The sequence below is a fragment of the Natrix helvetica genome (assembly GCF_964273705.1).
Source record: "Natrix helvetica genome assembly, chromosome: 1".
NCBI lineage: Eukaryota > Metazoa > Chordata > Lepidosauria > Squamata > Natricidae > Natrix > Natrix helvetica.
In genome coordinates this window covers 341,361,674-341,376,927 of record NC_138548.1, presented here as the reverse complement: position 1 = coordinate 341,376,927, position 15,254 = coordinate 341,361,674, and the positions used below count along the sequence as shown (strand labels likewise).

At 46.2% G+C, this 15,254-nt stretch overlaps 1 protein-coding gene across 2 annotated transcripts in view; it reads left to right on the top strand.

Annotated features, from left to right (window-relative positions):
* The window catches only part of IL17RC (interleukin 17 receptor C), a 52,714-nt gene extending 40,675 nt beyond the window's left edge, over nucleotides 1-12,039 (top strand). The window contains exons 14-19 of one of the 2 annotated variants that reach the window (XM_081947494.1): nucleotides 2,267-2,385; nucleotides 2,481-2,540; nucleotides 3,964-4,021; nucleotides 5,824-5,919; nucleotides 8,316-8,354; nucleotides 8,880-12,039. In XM_081947494.1, coding sequence (XP_081803620.1) covers nucleotides 2,267-2,385; nucleotides 2,481-2,540; nucleotides 3,964-4,021; nucleotides 5,824-5,919; nucleotides 8,316-8,354; nucleotides 8,880-9,472 — 965 coding nt within the window. In that variant the 3' untranslated portion in view covers nucleotides 9,473-12,039. The remainder of the gene's footprint in view (nucleotides 1-2,266; nucleotides 2,386-2,480; nucleotides 2,541-3,963; nucleotides 4,022-5,823; nucleotides 5,920-8,315; nucleotides 8,355-8,879) is intronic. The other variant, XM_081947495.1, reaches the window with a different exon arrangement.
* Nucleotides 12,040-15,254: the final 3,215 nt, after the last annotated feature.

Genomic DNA, 15,254 nt, shown 5'->3' with positions numbered 1-15,254 from the left:
AAATGGGAACAGAGCTGCCGTCTTTCTGTAAATCTTGGTGGGAGGGGATAGGGTGCTGGCTTTGTTTCAGTAAGTGGAATGATTGGTTGTGTGGTTGTATCGTGATTGGTAGATTGGTGCTGATTGGTGCTGGCTGTGTGTGCATTGTTGTTTTGTATTGTAACGGCCTGGGTGGTGGGTGTTGTTCGTTTGTTGGCTAGGGCTGGTTTCCAGATGTTTGGTAGGCAGGAGGTATCATCAGGTTTATTCATGTTGTGGGGGTGTTTCTCTATTTCGATGGCTTCCATAATTATTCTCTTGTTGATGTGTTCTGTTTTGGAGATTAACCTGGCTCCTTCAAAATTGATTTCATGTCCTGTAGCTTTAAGGTGCTGGAAAAGGGAGGAAGTTTTTCCTTTTTTTCTTACTGCGTTTTTGTGTTCTGTGATGCGTGCACAAACAGGAGGATAAATGCACTGATTTCAGAAATTAAATCCTCTGAAAAATATTGTGGAAAATGAAATGAATGGGTTGGGTGGGTGTGGTGTGGTGTGAGAGGGGGAAAGCAGACTCAAACACTGGCTTTGTGATCCTGCCTGTGGTCAGGATGAGTCTTTACTCTTGGGCAAGATTCTAATTTGGACACAACTCTTTCCCTACCTTTGCTGCTCCTCTCTATTCAGCAATCGATCTGTCCAGTGGTGGGTTTCAATTTTTTTTAGAACCTATTCTGTAGGTGTGGCCTGTTTTGTGGGAGTGGCTCGGCGGTCATGTGACCGGATGGGAGTGGCTTGGCAGCCATGTGACTGGGTGAGCGTGGCCAACTTGGCATCACTCATGCACACTCAGTCACATGACCCACCCACCCCAACCAAGCCATGCTCACTGTGGCAAAAAAAATTGTGACTCCGATGAAGGGAAAGGGGGGGGGAAGAGAGGGGGAAAACTCCCAAAAATAGACTGCTGAAGGATTTAGGGCCGAAATTGCATGCTGGGGAAAGCAATTGGGTTGATGGAAGATGGGCTAAGAAGGAATCCAGGAGAAAACTATCACATAGTGGGAAAGCAATTGGGTTGATTGGAGAAGGCAGGACAAGGAGGAATCCAGGAGAAAACTATCACGTGCTGCGGAAAGAACTTTGGGAGATTTTTGGGTGATAGTTTTCTCCTGGATTCCTCTCTGTCCTGCCTTCTCTGATCAATCCAATTGCTTTCCCCAGAGTGTGATAGTTTTCTCCTCGTTTGGGCAGGTGACCGCCTGCAGCCTTGGAGCCTCAGCTGGGTGGGCAAAGGAAGTGGGTGGGTGTGGCAAGCATGGTGTGGACAGGCAGGGCAAGTGAGTGAGCAGATGGTGACCGGTGGGCAGGGGGAACGAGCGGGGGAGGGGGGCAGGCCAGGGGGAGGCAGTGTTCCGGTACGGGGCCTCCGGAAGAAGGGGTACGGGAAGGCACGCTAAATTTCACCAACCGGTACTACCGTACCAACAGGTATGCCCGTTCAGCCCGTACCAGTCCGTACCGGCTGAAACCCACCCCTGGATCTGTCCCATGCAAAGAGCCCAATGGAGATGACGAGCATTAGGAAGCGAGTCTCCCAAAGCCATTTGAAGGGTCCTTTGGCTACAGCTGTGATGGTGAACCTATGGCACACATGGCAGAGGTGGCACATAGCACCCTCTCTGTGGGCATGCAAGCCGTCGCCCCAGCTCAGCTCCGCTGTGCATGCACATGTGCCTCCCGGCGGCCAGCTGGTCTTTGGGTCTCTGCTGTGTAGGAGTGGGGCACAGGGGATGGGGTGCATATGTGGGGGATGGAGCACATGCACACAGCACATGCACAGGGCCACACTCATTGCATTTGAGGGGTTCGGGCATGCATGTGCTTCGGGCACTCAGACCGGAAGAGATTCACCATCACTGGCCTACAGTCTGCTCTTTGAGAGGCATTGATACCATAGTTCTCTCTTCCCTCATTTTATGCACGAAGGTAGTATTTTCCTGGCATGATGGCAAGAGTGAAGGGCTTGCAGCAAATGGCTGATTCCAGGACTGTTTTTGTATGATGCATGAGCCCGTCACATGAGACACAAGTGGTCTTTGGATTTCAAAAAGAGGGACGCAAAGCTCTCTCGAAATCTACCATTCCTGGTTCCAAAGATGCTTAGGAAAAATAGAGTCTCTCCAGAATACTCTCTGATTGAAAAGGTCTCTGAATGCAAGAGCGGACTCTAAATCCATGAGATTGCTGGCTGGGATCAATCGCTTATGCTGCTTTTCCTTTTCTCCTAGATGTCACAAGAAGTCAGAAATATTCACTGTTTCAGGAGATTCAGGATTCCCAGGGGAATTCCTTAGTTCAAATTATGGAGCAAGGCACCTGGGCCTCCACTGCCCAGGTCTTCAATACAGTAAGGCCTTTCTCCAGCCTTTCTCCTCCTCCTCTCCTCTGTGAGTGGGCAATCCAGTACTCCTTTCATCCCCCCCCCCCTTTCCTTCTTTGCAGAGAAGAAGAACGTTGGAGGAAGACTTGAAGAGCAGAATGCAGTTAGGGAAGTGCACACAGGTGAGTAGTAAAGAAGGGCTGGAAGACAAGGTAGTGGGATGCTGTGATCTAGAAGGAGGAAATGAACCAGTGACGTGCAGTCAGGTGAGGCAAGTGAGGCACAGCCTCACCACTCTCATCATGGAAAAAAAAGTAAAAGGAAAAAGCTGAGCTAGTTACTGCCTCACCGTGGATGACTCTGCTTAACTGTTAAAAAAGCTGGAAAAGGTACGTGTGGGTTGGAGGGAGGGGGAGGAATTCAAACTTCATCCTCCTGGTGCTGTGCAGGGCTTTGGGCAAAGGCTGGAGGGAAGGACCCTGGCTCGCTTGTGCTCTCCCTCCCCAAGAGTAGTTTGATTGCAGGCAGAGCCACGTTGTGGGGCCAGTGTGTGTGCTAAAGCATGGCTCTTTGCCTGGCTTCCTGCCTCCTCCTGTGGTCTCCTCACTGGTGCTCTCACTCCCCAAGTGTAGTGACTTCCTCCCCAGGCCCCCATTCATTTCTCTCTCACACACACACAGCTGGATAAAACTATATAAAAATCTAGCCCAGCTTCACTGATTACAAGTTTGAAAAGGCAACGTGGCTCCGCCTGCAATCAAACTACACTTGGGGAGGGTGAGCACAAGCGAGCCACTGGAAAAGATATCCAATCCAACTTTTGTGTGTGGGGGGGTTTGTTTGAGAGTGAGTGAGAGAGGGAAGGGGTAGGAGAGATAGTCCAATCCAACTTGTGTGTGTGTGTGTGTGTGTGTGTGTGTGTTTGAGAGAGGGGGAGGAAGGGAGAGAGGGAGGAAGGAGGGGAAGGAGAAGAAAAAGAAAAAGAAAGAAGGAGCAAAGGAGAAAAACAAATGCTGTCGCTTTAAATTGGAACTGAGCATGCCTGCCTGTGGAATTCTGGGAGTTGAAGTCCACAAGTCTAAAAATATTTGAAACCCAGCACTGTGTCAGTGCCTCACCAGTCATAAACCTCACCGCACGTCACTGAAATGAACAGTACAAAGTACATACTTGATGAATCCTTGGTGGACAGATAAAGATTTTCAGATGGATTCTCCATCAAAACGTGAGGTACACAACACATTGGCAGTCATTTCAATCCACTTGCTGAAGTGGAAGAAGTGTGGACTTCGCTCCCAGAATTCTTCAGCCAGCCATGGTGAGGCAAGGGAATTCTGAGAGTTGAAGTCCACACATCTTAAAATTAGCAGATTTGGAGAGCCCTGGCTCATATATAGGCCCCTCAGCCCAGCCAGGGAGAGATTTGGAAATTTTCTTAAAAGTATTCTTTTAGTAACTTGGACAGTGTTCCTGTAGCTTCTAGGATTCTGTATTTAGTCCAGGTGAACGTTAAAGAGACTTCCCTTAAATCTTGCCTTATGACTTTGTCTTATGTGGACAGGTGAATATTTTTACTAGATAGTTGTTCTTTATTGTTTTCTACAGGTCTGGCAAGAAGAAGGGACCAATGCTACTATACTCTGGGCATGTTCAGTGGATCATTGTGAGTGTCTTGTGTTTGAGACTAGGAATGTTACTTAGAAACCCACCACATCAAAAAAAACTGGAGTAGCAGTTACATTGAAAATGGATTGCTTGGTATACGCTGGGCTCAACTCAAAGGTGGTATTCAGCAGGTTCTGACCAGTTCTGGAGAAACGGTAGCGGAAATTTTGAGTAGTTTGTAGAACTGGTAAATACCACCTCTGGCTGTCCCTGCCCCCCCCATCTATTCTCTGCCTCCCGAGTCCCAGCTGATCGGGAGGAAATGGAGATTTTGCAGTAACCTTCCCCTGCCATGCCCATGCCCACTAAGCCATACTACGCCCACCAAGCCACACCCACAGAACCAGTAGTAAAAAATAATAATCCTACTACTGGCTCATATCCCATCCTGACTTCTGCCTGGGGGGAAGAGACAGACTCCACTGTTTTCCACAAAGCTAGGAGGGCAGAGGCCCTCTGGATTTTGTGGGGAGGCTGTTCCCTGGAGCAGATGCTGCTACTGAGAAGGCCTCTATCCTAGGTCCGGGATGGCGAACCTATGGCACGCGTGCCCAGGTGGCACACAGAGCCATTTGTCAGGGCACATGAAGCATTGCCCTGTCAGCTGGCCAGCGCACATGCGCACGTTGGCCTCCTGAGTTCAGCATTTTTTAAAGCCATTTTTCGCCTTCCCCAGGCTCCAGAGGCTTTATAGAAGCTTGGGGAGGGCGAAAAGAGTCTCCCCCCACCGGAGGCCCTGTGGAGGCTTCAGGAGCTTCCCTGAAGCCTCCGGAGCGCAAGAAACGGCCCTATGGGCACACCGGAAGTTCGGGAACAGACTTCCGGTTCCGGTTTGCTCGTAGGGTCATTTTTAGTCCTCTGGAGGCTTCAGGGAAGCCTCCTGAAGGTCCCTGAAGCCTCTGGAGGGCCTCCAGGAGGGCGGGGGAGACTTCTTTCGCCCTCCCCAGGCTCCTATAAAGCCTCTGGAGCCTGGGGAGGGTGGAAAAAGCGTGCAAAAAATGGGGGGTCGCGCCTCTCATGCGCACATGCGCACTGGGGGGTCACATGATGCATTATGGGTGCGGCACGCCCATGCACAACCCCCCTGCGCTCCCCCCTTATAGCACGTGAGCCAAAAAAGGTTCGCCATTGCTGTCCTAGGTCCTATCAAATAACACTGTTTAATGGAGAAGACCTGAAACTCACTCACACTATCTGATTTGGTGGGACAATCTCCCTTGGGGAGAGGTGATATCTCAAACAACCTTGTCCCATGCCATGCAGGGCTTTAAATGTGAAAACACTTGAATTGCATCTAGAAGGAAACTGGGAGCCAACAGGGGTGAAACATGAGCATCTTAAACTGCATGTACAAGGTTTCCAAAACTGTGTTCTGGACCAGCTGAAACCTCTGGGCAATCTCTAACAACAGCCCCACATATAGAGTGTGTTGCAGTTTTTCGTCAGGAAGTGACTAAGAAATCAGTGACTATGAGCTGGGCCTCCTGATCCAGGAATGGATCCAAAGGACACACAAAATAAATGTGTGCAAAAGCCACAGCTGCCACTTCTCCCCTAACTGGAGCTACCCCTCTAAAGAAGACTCCCAAAAATTGTTTTGGAAAAATGAGACCCCGTCAAGAGTTAAAGATGGCAACTCTCCTTAGGTCCTAGACGCCCAAGAAGTCTACCTTAAAGTGAAGCCAGGACTATCTGCCCAAGACTTTGCCTTCAGCCTTAGCCAATGGGGAAATGACAGGAAGAGAAAGAGGTGGGCTGGGACACATGTATTTAATTCCTGCTCTCTGTACTTTGATGCAGATCCCAGGACCTATTGGGTGCTGATCTGGTTGGTCACTCTCCTAGGTAGCTGCTCTGTTCTGCTCATGTTCCTGTTCAAGAAAGAAGCAGTAAAAGGTACCCTTCCTTGTTTCTCAAACCCCAAATCTGGTCCTATGCTGCCATATTCCATAAGTATTGCCTCGGCTACTTCTTCCCTTGCTCTCTTCATGACCCCTTTCATCCTAGCCTTGGCTAACAATCCTGCCACATTTCTAATTCATTTGCCTTCCTTAACTTAGGACTTTGCACTGTACTATTATTTCCATTAATGTTTTTCTACTCTCTGGAATGTCTTGGGTTTCAGCCCAAGCAATTGCACTGCCTGCTATTTGGCAATTAAGCCAAGTGCAAAGATTTGCTTTGGTTCAAAGATCCTAGAACCGTGAGGGCGAACCTATGGCACACATGCCAGAGGGGGAACGCAGAGCCCTCTCTGTGGGCATGCACTCTGTCACCGGCTGCTCTTCTGGTTTCCAGCCCAGGCATGCATGCTGGCCAGCTGATCTTTGCACGTGTCGCAGCCCTGGACATCCGAAGACCAGCTGCGCCCTGGCCACCTTTGGGTTTCCAGCACTCCGTCACATGCAAAGACCAGCTTGCCAGGTGGTCTTCAAGTTTATGGGGCTCCAGCACATCCGAAGACCAGCTGGCCAGCATATGCATGCGCACCGGCCAACTGGTCTCCAAGTTTCTGGGGCATGTGTGCGCAGGTGCACACTTGCGCATTCCGGTTTGGGCACTTGGAGCCGAAAAGGTTCGCCATTACTATCCTGGAAAGCACAGTGTGACTTTCTCAGGGGTCTGTGAAATTAAAATTATTTGCCAGCCTGTGTTGAGAAATAACGCTACTCAAATCCCATCAAGCAATCGTGAGAAGTAGCACCGGCTGCATATGCATCAATTTTAATTTTTAGTTGGGTAAATATATGCAGAGAGAGCCAGTTTGGTGTAGTGGTTAAGGCATCGGGCTAGAAAGCAGGAGATGGTGAGTTCTAGTCTCACCTTAGCCACAAAGTCCGCTGGATGACCTTGGGCCAGTCCCCCTCTCTCAACCCCTGGAAAGAAGGCGGCAAGGGCAAACCACTTGGTGAAATCTTGCTGAGAAAAACTGCAGAGACTTGTCCAGGCATCCGCCAGGAGTCCACAATGACTTGAAGGCATCAAAAATGTGCTTTATGGGTTCTGATATTTTGATTTGGGTACACTAACAGTCTCCACCTCACTCATTTATTACAGCAACATTTCTTTGTTCCACATGTTCTTTCCCCTTGGTTCCCCACCCCCACCCCCTGGGTGATCTGATTCTTTTCATATGACCCTTCCACCTTTGCCCCCAAAGAATATTAAGGCAGAAGAGAAAGAACAAGAGAAAGAACACCTCTTAGTTTTTATTCTGGTGTTGGAAGAAATGCCCTTCTGGGTTCAGTTCCAAGTGGGGGAAAAGACACTGGAACCATGGTGGATGCTTGGAAAGATGGTTTAATGGTGGATTGGATCACATGGTTTGAGGTCCTGGGGGAAAAGGTGATCACATGCTTCAAGATGTAGTGTGAAGAAGAAAAGAAAAGACAGAGATGCTGAAAGTTCCTGGCTTTATGCCCTCTCTGAGCTTTGGTCTTGATCTTGTATTCTGATTGGTTGTCAGACTCCCATGGGGCCATGCAGGGGCAACTCTCTAGGCTGCGTTTTGAGTCCAGGTTTGGTTGAGCATTGCTTCTTCCCAGGTGCCCTGTGGTGAGATGGGTAAAGGGCTAATACTATCATGCCTTAATCCCATCACCCTGGAGCTGAAGGGGGAGATCTCTGCTATGTAGAATAGACTGACTCAGGCCTTTTAATGGTCCATTGACAAAGGTAGGGGCTATTAAGAGTGAGTCTGTTTCCTGCCTAAAAACATGTTTCTCCATTTCTTATCCAGGGGAATATAATATTCTGGGTTTTTTTTCAATATTTCCCAGGATATTTCATTTTTCTAGGAGAGGGGTGGGTTTTAACATCCTACACTGGTGGATCTTTTCTCTCTTCTAGAGGCCAGATTCCCACAAGAAAGACCAAATCACACAAGACCAGAGCCTTTGTTCTCTTTAGCCTTTGATTTCTGCTCTGAATGGAGTTCACAGACTTCATTGCTACGTAATTATTCTTTCATCCTCACTCAACTCATTCAAATTTAAGCTCAATATGGTAGAGGAGCTATGGATCATCCCCCATCTGTGCATTTGCATTTGAGGTCATGGTGGCTTTTCCCCGTCCGTTTACTCAGACCCACCCTTGGGATATGTTTATTTGTTGTCCAGTTGAAAGAGAAGAAGGGAAGGATCTGCCCTGCCAAGCCTCGGTGTGTGTGGATTTGTCCATTTGCTACAGAAGTCACACTTCGTTATTCCAATTCAGAATTCATCCACAGGACACACTTGACCTGGCAGCTAGTGGGCTTCCACCACCCCATAAATGTTTTTCTCTGTTTACAGGCTGGTTCAAGATCCTGAAAGAAGATTACAGTTCCAGAGGTAAAGGCAACAGAGGCTGTTGTGGCATTTGGAAGATAAACTATGCCAATAACTCTTCTTTGAGGAAATCTCCTGTCATCACACTCTTGAACCCCAACCCCCCCCCAAAAAAATGTTCTGTATCTTTTCTCAGCCTTTCATTTCTATACAGAATTGCAATTTATTGTGGTGGAACTGTAGGAAGTTAGCGCCCGCCCCTCTCCTAAGAAAATGAGATATTTTAGGAAAGATTAAAAGCTGTCCGGTGCGTATTCGTGCAACGGAACCTGGAAGAGCAACTGTGAACAGTGCAATGTGTCCACAGAAGGGGCTCTGTGTGTCATCTCTGCATGCCATAGGTTCGCCATCACGGCCCTCTACCATTTCAGAGAAGATGAAAAATTTGATCTTCAGCATATAGAATTTGCAAAGATGCATCTAAACACGAGAGAGCCACTTGTGAACCACTTGCAAAGAAGAGAGATGTGGGGTAGGAAAACTTGTTATTGTTTATGGAACATCTCATCTCTCTCTCTCTCTCTGCAGGAATGCTTGAGGGACAACAGGTCCTCATTCTCTACTCTCCAGATCATGAAGGCTATGAGCGTGTGGTGGGCATCCTGGCAGATGCGCTGACTCAGCTGAAAGTCTCTGTATCCCTGGAGTTGTGGAGCCGTGGGGAGCTGGGATCTCTGGGGCCCATGCAGTGGTTCCATGCACAGCGACGCTTGGTCCTTCAAGAAGGCGGAGTTATTGTGCTGCTGTTTTCCCATGGTGCCGTGGCCAGTTGTGCAGAATGGCTGGGCTGGAAACAGAACTTCCCTCGGTCCACCTTCAAACCAGACAGCACTTTCTTGGCTTCCCTCAACTGCGTCCTCCCTGATTTCCTGGCTGGTGAGGCCAGGGCCACATACATTGTTGGCTGCTTTGAGGAGCTTCTTCCAGTCAATGAGATCCCTGACCTCTTCTGTTCAGTGCCTGTCTATCCTCTGCCCTCTCAGCTCTTCAGCTTCCTGCTGGCCTTGGCTGGCCCCAGGGTAGGACATAAGCAGAAGAACAGCTTCAGGAGACAGGCAGAGTGCATCCACAAGAGCCTGGAACAGGCAGTGCATGAATGCCAGCAAAAGTACCCCAGCTAGTAGAACCTGTAATTACTGCTTTCTCATCAAGAGGATAAATAGAGTAAATGCAGTGGCTGGTGGAGGTAAGGAGCTTGTCATCGTATTACTGAATGGTAACCAGCCAATATATGAAGGGAGACCATCAGTAGATCCAGAATGGAGGATCTCCAAAGGTGTGGGCCTCTCACCTTCATGCCTTGCTTTGGTGCTCCCTTGAGGCAACTGCTTGGCCAGCAAAATGCGATAATGATAAAAGCTAGAAATACTCAAATCACTGTGGTGCAGAGCACTTCATGAAATTAGCTCCTCAAGAGCATCAAGGGGGCCATGTCTTGTGAAGTCTCCGCATGGCTTGGTTTTGATGGAAGTGTCTTCAGGGTATGCACTTGTATCTCCGAAGGTTAGGAAAACATCTCACTATGGTGACACTGAACTCTAGACTGATACGGCTACCTCAGCAAGTTTGGAAGGATGTGGTTGCTGGTTTGCAGAAGGTTCCTTCAGATGGTTTGCACAGCCTTTATTTACAAATGAAAAGGGCTTTGGACACAATCTCCGCCTTTTATCAGGATCTCATCCTCACATCCTGCTTGCCATAATGTCTGCGTTACTAAATGTTTTTGAGAGATCTCTGCCACAGACCTCTGCTGAGGTGGCATAGAACCATCTGTGGGAGTGGTGTTTCCTTTATCCTGACACAAAACTTTCCATAAGGACAATTTAGGATGTATCGCGGAAGAATTTAGAGATGATGAGTCATTGAGAGTGATTTGCTCAGCTCCAGCTGTCTTGGCAAGTTAGCTCCTTCCCTGCGCAGTGAGTGGGCCCTGTACCTCCACTGTACCAGCCATTTTGTCTTTGGTTGGAGGACAGACTAGATACTTGGTCTGCGTGGGAAAAGTTTTCTTTTATTTATTTTGGGGATGTTTTTTTATTGTTTTAAGGTCTTTTCAATTGCTTGAATTGTTCTGGAATTGTAAGCTGCACAGAATCACTTGGCTTGAGTGGCTATAGAAATGGAATAAAACAAACAAACAAAGTTTCCTTGAAGAGGGAGAAAGGAAAGCAAGTTCCAGAGGCACACTAGCGCTGAGAATTCCCTGCTTTCTGGCTTCATAATTCAAATTAACTATTTTGCTCATTTAAGGAGACTTTTGGGCAAAGAGGAAGAATTGACACAGGTATATTGATCCTCTGTTTCTTTGATGTTCTACAGGTAACCCTTGACTTACAGACATTCATTTAGTGACTGAAGTTACAACGGCACTGAAAAAAAAAGACTTTTGCCTGTTTTTCACATTTGCAATCGTTGCAGCATCTCTGTAGTCACGTGATCGAAACTCGGGTGCTTGGCAACTGACTTGTATTTATGACGGTTGCATGAGATCACCATTTGTGACCTTCTGACAAGCAAATGGGGAAGCCAAATTCACAACCATGTTTCTAACTTAACATCACTAGTGATACACTTAACAATTGTGGCAAGAAAAATCGTAAAACGGGGCAAAATTCAGCTAACAACTGTTTCGCTTAGCCACATAATTTTTTTGCCTCAATTGTGGTCGTATCTCCAGGACTATCTGTACTTTATTGCCCTTTACAGACAAATGACCCTATGAAACACATTAAGAACACTGCCACCTAGAGCCGAATTCCTGCAGATGCAGATGATTGATTCAAGAGGACAATGCTGTAGTCCTCTCAGAAGAAACGAATAAGAATAAGAATAATCAATACTAAATACCATATTTTTCAGAGTATAAGACGCACCAAGATTTTGAAGAGGCAAATTTAAAAAAAAAAGTTTTTGCACTCTGCAGTCCTCCCCAAAATGGCCTGTTTTTCACAAAAACAGGCCCATTTTTTGTCAAAAAAAAAAGGGCATGCATAGCCTTTAGGAGGCTTGTAGAGTGCTCCTGGGGGCTGGGCCTCCCCAAAAATGAGCAAAAAAATGGTCTGTTTTTCTGTCAAAAAATGGATATGCATAGCCTTTAGGAGGCTTCTAGAGTGCTCCTGGAGGCTGGGGGAGGGCAAAAACAAACAAAAAATGGCCCATTTTTTGCTCATTTCTGCCCTCCCCATCCCCCAGGAGCACTCTAGAAGCCTCCTAAAAGCCATCTTTGCAAAGGTGCGTGGTTTCCAGAGGCCAAAAATGCTGTATTCAGTGTATAAGACGCACTCAGATTTTCACCCTCTTTTTTAAGGGAAAAAGGTGCGTCTTATATTCTGAAAAATACAGTACATAAGTTGTCAAAGGGTAACTTATTAATGTCATAGATACTCTCATAAAATGGCAAGAGAAATGGGTGTGGATAGTCACAAAACATTCATTTATGAGAAAACAAATTGGTACGCTTGCCACTTTCCAGGGTAATCCTTTTAATCCTAGACTATTTCTTCTGGAAACTCTTTTCAAACCAAATTCCCCCTTCTTATTTCTTGAGAATGCTTCTGGAGCATTTCTGAGACCCAAAAGCATAGCTGAAAACAAGTTCTATTTGCTTGAGTCAGAGTTTGTTTTTAGGACATGCCAAGTGATCTTTCATTTATTTATTTATTTTAAAATAAAATCACTTTAAAACTCAGATGGAGATGACTTATTTTAGTTTCCTTATTCCCTGGAAACATGAACAACAAACTGTCAGCCCAATGGACTTCCCCAGAGTGAAGTGTTGGGCTGAACTGTTTCACTATCAGATTGAACAAACTAAGCATTTCGTTATTTCTTTTGCATACATTGGAAGAATGCCTTATTCCCAAAGACTCTGTCTAGGCCCTTCATGTTCTACAAAAACAGGAACAAGAAAAAGAAAGACTATAAAACCGAACAAAACGTTACAGGCTTTACCTTGTGCCCTAGCCCAAAGCCTGGGAAAATAGCCATATTTTTGATACCTTTCAGAATGTTACCAGGATTGGAGACATATGGCTCACTGGATGATACCTTTACTATTTGGAATGATTGCAGCGTGTTTTCGGGGACATGATCCAGGGTGGGCTGCTGGGGGTTCACGGGGGTTCGGGAGAACCTCTAGCTAAGATTCTCTGCAGTTTGGAGAACCCCCAAATCCCACTCCTGGCTGACCCTGCCCACCCCTCCCAGGAGTCCCCATGCGGTCCATTTTGGATGCAGGTAAGTGCAGGGCCTGCGCGGAGGCTTGGGGAGGGCAAAAAACAGGCCTACCGGAAGTTCGGGAAGGCCAGAAACTCCCCAGGGCTTCCGGAGCCTGGGGAGGCCATTTTCAACCTCCTGGAGACTTGAGGAAAGCATCCAGAGCCCGGAGAGGGCAAAAACGCCCGCCCTCCCCCTGCCATGTGCAGGAGGCTAACTGGGCCACGTCCACCATGGCCATCAACCGGGCAGACAACCCCTTGCTAACATTTTTGAAGCCCAGCCCTGGAGACATCTGGGAGAGGGGGGCTATTTTAAAAAAATTAAGATATTGAAGCTACACCCGTTTCTATATTTGTTGTTGAAAAAATGTGCAGGGCTTTGATGACACAGTTGTGGCTGTCATCTTTTTACAATTTTTGACATCCACTCTTACATAGGCAGATCGATGTTCCTGCTACACTCTGAAGGGATTAACCCTAATTCGTTATTCATTTTTTCTGTAATTTTTATGCTCAGAAGGGGATGAGGCAGGCTTGGGTCAAAGAGAGAAAACATATCCTCCTTTGTAAGGCCATCTACATGTAGTCTTTGATCATAATTAAGTCCACAATTATGCTTGCAGGTTTAGTTAGTTTAGTTTAGTTTACTTTATTGTCATTGCACCAGTGGTGGGTTCCTGCTGGATCGCACCGGATCGCGCGCGCTCCCTTTCAGCGCTCCACCTGGCTTGCGCGCTCCCTTTCAGCGCTCCACCTGGCTTGCGCGCTCCCTTTCAGCGCTCCACCTGGCTCTCGCGCTCCCTTCCGGCGCTGAAACCGGAAGTACAGTCTTGCCCCGCCCCTGGCGAAGCAACGACGCCTGCCTGCGCTCCACCAGCTCGGCTGGGAACGGAGATGTTTCCTCAGCGGAGCGGAGCGCCTGAAAAGACTTTTCAGAAAAGATTTAAATCCTCCCAAAAAATACAGCCAAAGGGCCCAGCTGCTTTGCATACAGAGACTAAGGTAGTGTTTCTCAACCTTAGCACTACTGGGAAATGCGTGGACTTCAACTCCCAGAATTCTCCATCCAGTCATGACTAGGGAATTCTGGAAATTGTAGTCCATACATCTTCAAATGGCTAAGGAAACTAAGGAAAATACATTCACGCTGATTCCTATTGGCCACTGCCATCCCTGTCATAACAAGGCATATTCCACTGCCCTTGCCTGCCATCTGAATTTTCCCAGTGAGCCTCCACTGATCTTCCCATTATTTTACTGAATTGGCTTTTAATCCCTATAATGAAAAAAACAGAGCAATATACCGGTAATCTACTTTCCAGAAGAATTAATCTGTTCATCTTGTAATGGGTTTGGGTGGCATAAAATATGAGCAAATATTATAATCTTTGCTTTGTTATACAATTGCTAGAACCTTCTGTTCCACTTTTGACACAATAATTGTGTCAGGCTTTAAATACCACAAACTTCAGTTGTCCCCTCCCACACTTCCCTTTTCAACCTAGATGTCTTAAGTACTCTCTCTCTCCCTGATGCTTATAAATGTACTACTGTACTACTGCCAAAAGAACAGTACTTCATGTTGGAGCTCTTCAAACACACTGGTGTATACACACTCACTGAATATGTAGATATGAACTGGAGACAATTTGTATCGGTTTAATGATAGAAATCTTTTTCTGGTTGCTTTGTATATGTTTTGTCTTTCAAAAGGTCTCCGTTTGTACTTTGCATTGTCAAGTGAAAAATAGGGAATGGTGTATCTGTGTTCAGAAAACTATTGTATGCACAAAAATGGAAGGACACTTTGATTCTTATTATATGGATAAATGGTTGCAGAAGTTGATGGAGTTGGCTGAAATGGTAAAATTGACTACTTTGATTAAAGAAAAGAACATAAGTACTTTTGTTTCCACATGGAGACCCCTTCTGAACTTCCTGCTTGATGTGGGAAAGAATGAAACTTTGATTGTGGGTTTTACCAAGTGGATTGATAGATCTTTACAGAAATAACTTGCTCATATTATTATGAAAAAGCAAAAGGTTGTGATTTGATGTTAATGCCTTATTTTACTGTAACAGAGTCACAAGTCAATGCTTCTTTTCTTTCTTATTTTTCCTCGCTTCTCTTTCCCCCTATTGCTTTTCTATCTACTTTTGTATTTTGTATTTTACAATATTTTATAAGTCAATTTTTTTAAAAAAAATTAAACTAGAAAACTATTGGGTAAATCAGTGTTTTGCATGGAGCCAACTTGGGGGAATCCTATGAAATAGAAGTCCACACATCTGAAAGTTGCTTATCTGAGAAACACTGAGACAAGTCAAAGAGAGGTATGCAATTTGATGATTTCCACTTGATTTGGAACATATTGTCACTCCTAGCCAGTATGGCCTGGGGATATGAGGATGATAGGCTAAATATTTGGAGAATACCAGGGGTGTTATCCCCTTTTGTAGACAAGTTCGTGTTTTTTAGAAGGCAATTTCTTGCAGTTTTTCATAATTATATTTTATCTGTCATCAATGTAGACTTTAAATGTTTCATGTTCCTCTCAATCTGGGGAGGCAGATTCATTCTGCTGGAAAGGTGACCTGAATTTGAATTGCTTTTCAAAGCTTCCCCATGTACACAGGATTCTACCTCTAAGAGTGATACAATTTCTGATCTACCTTCACCTTTTTA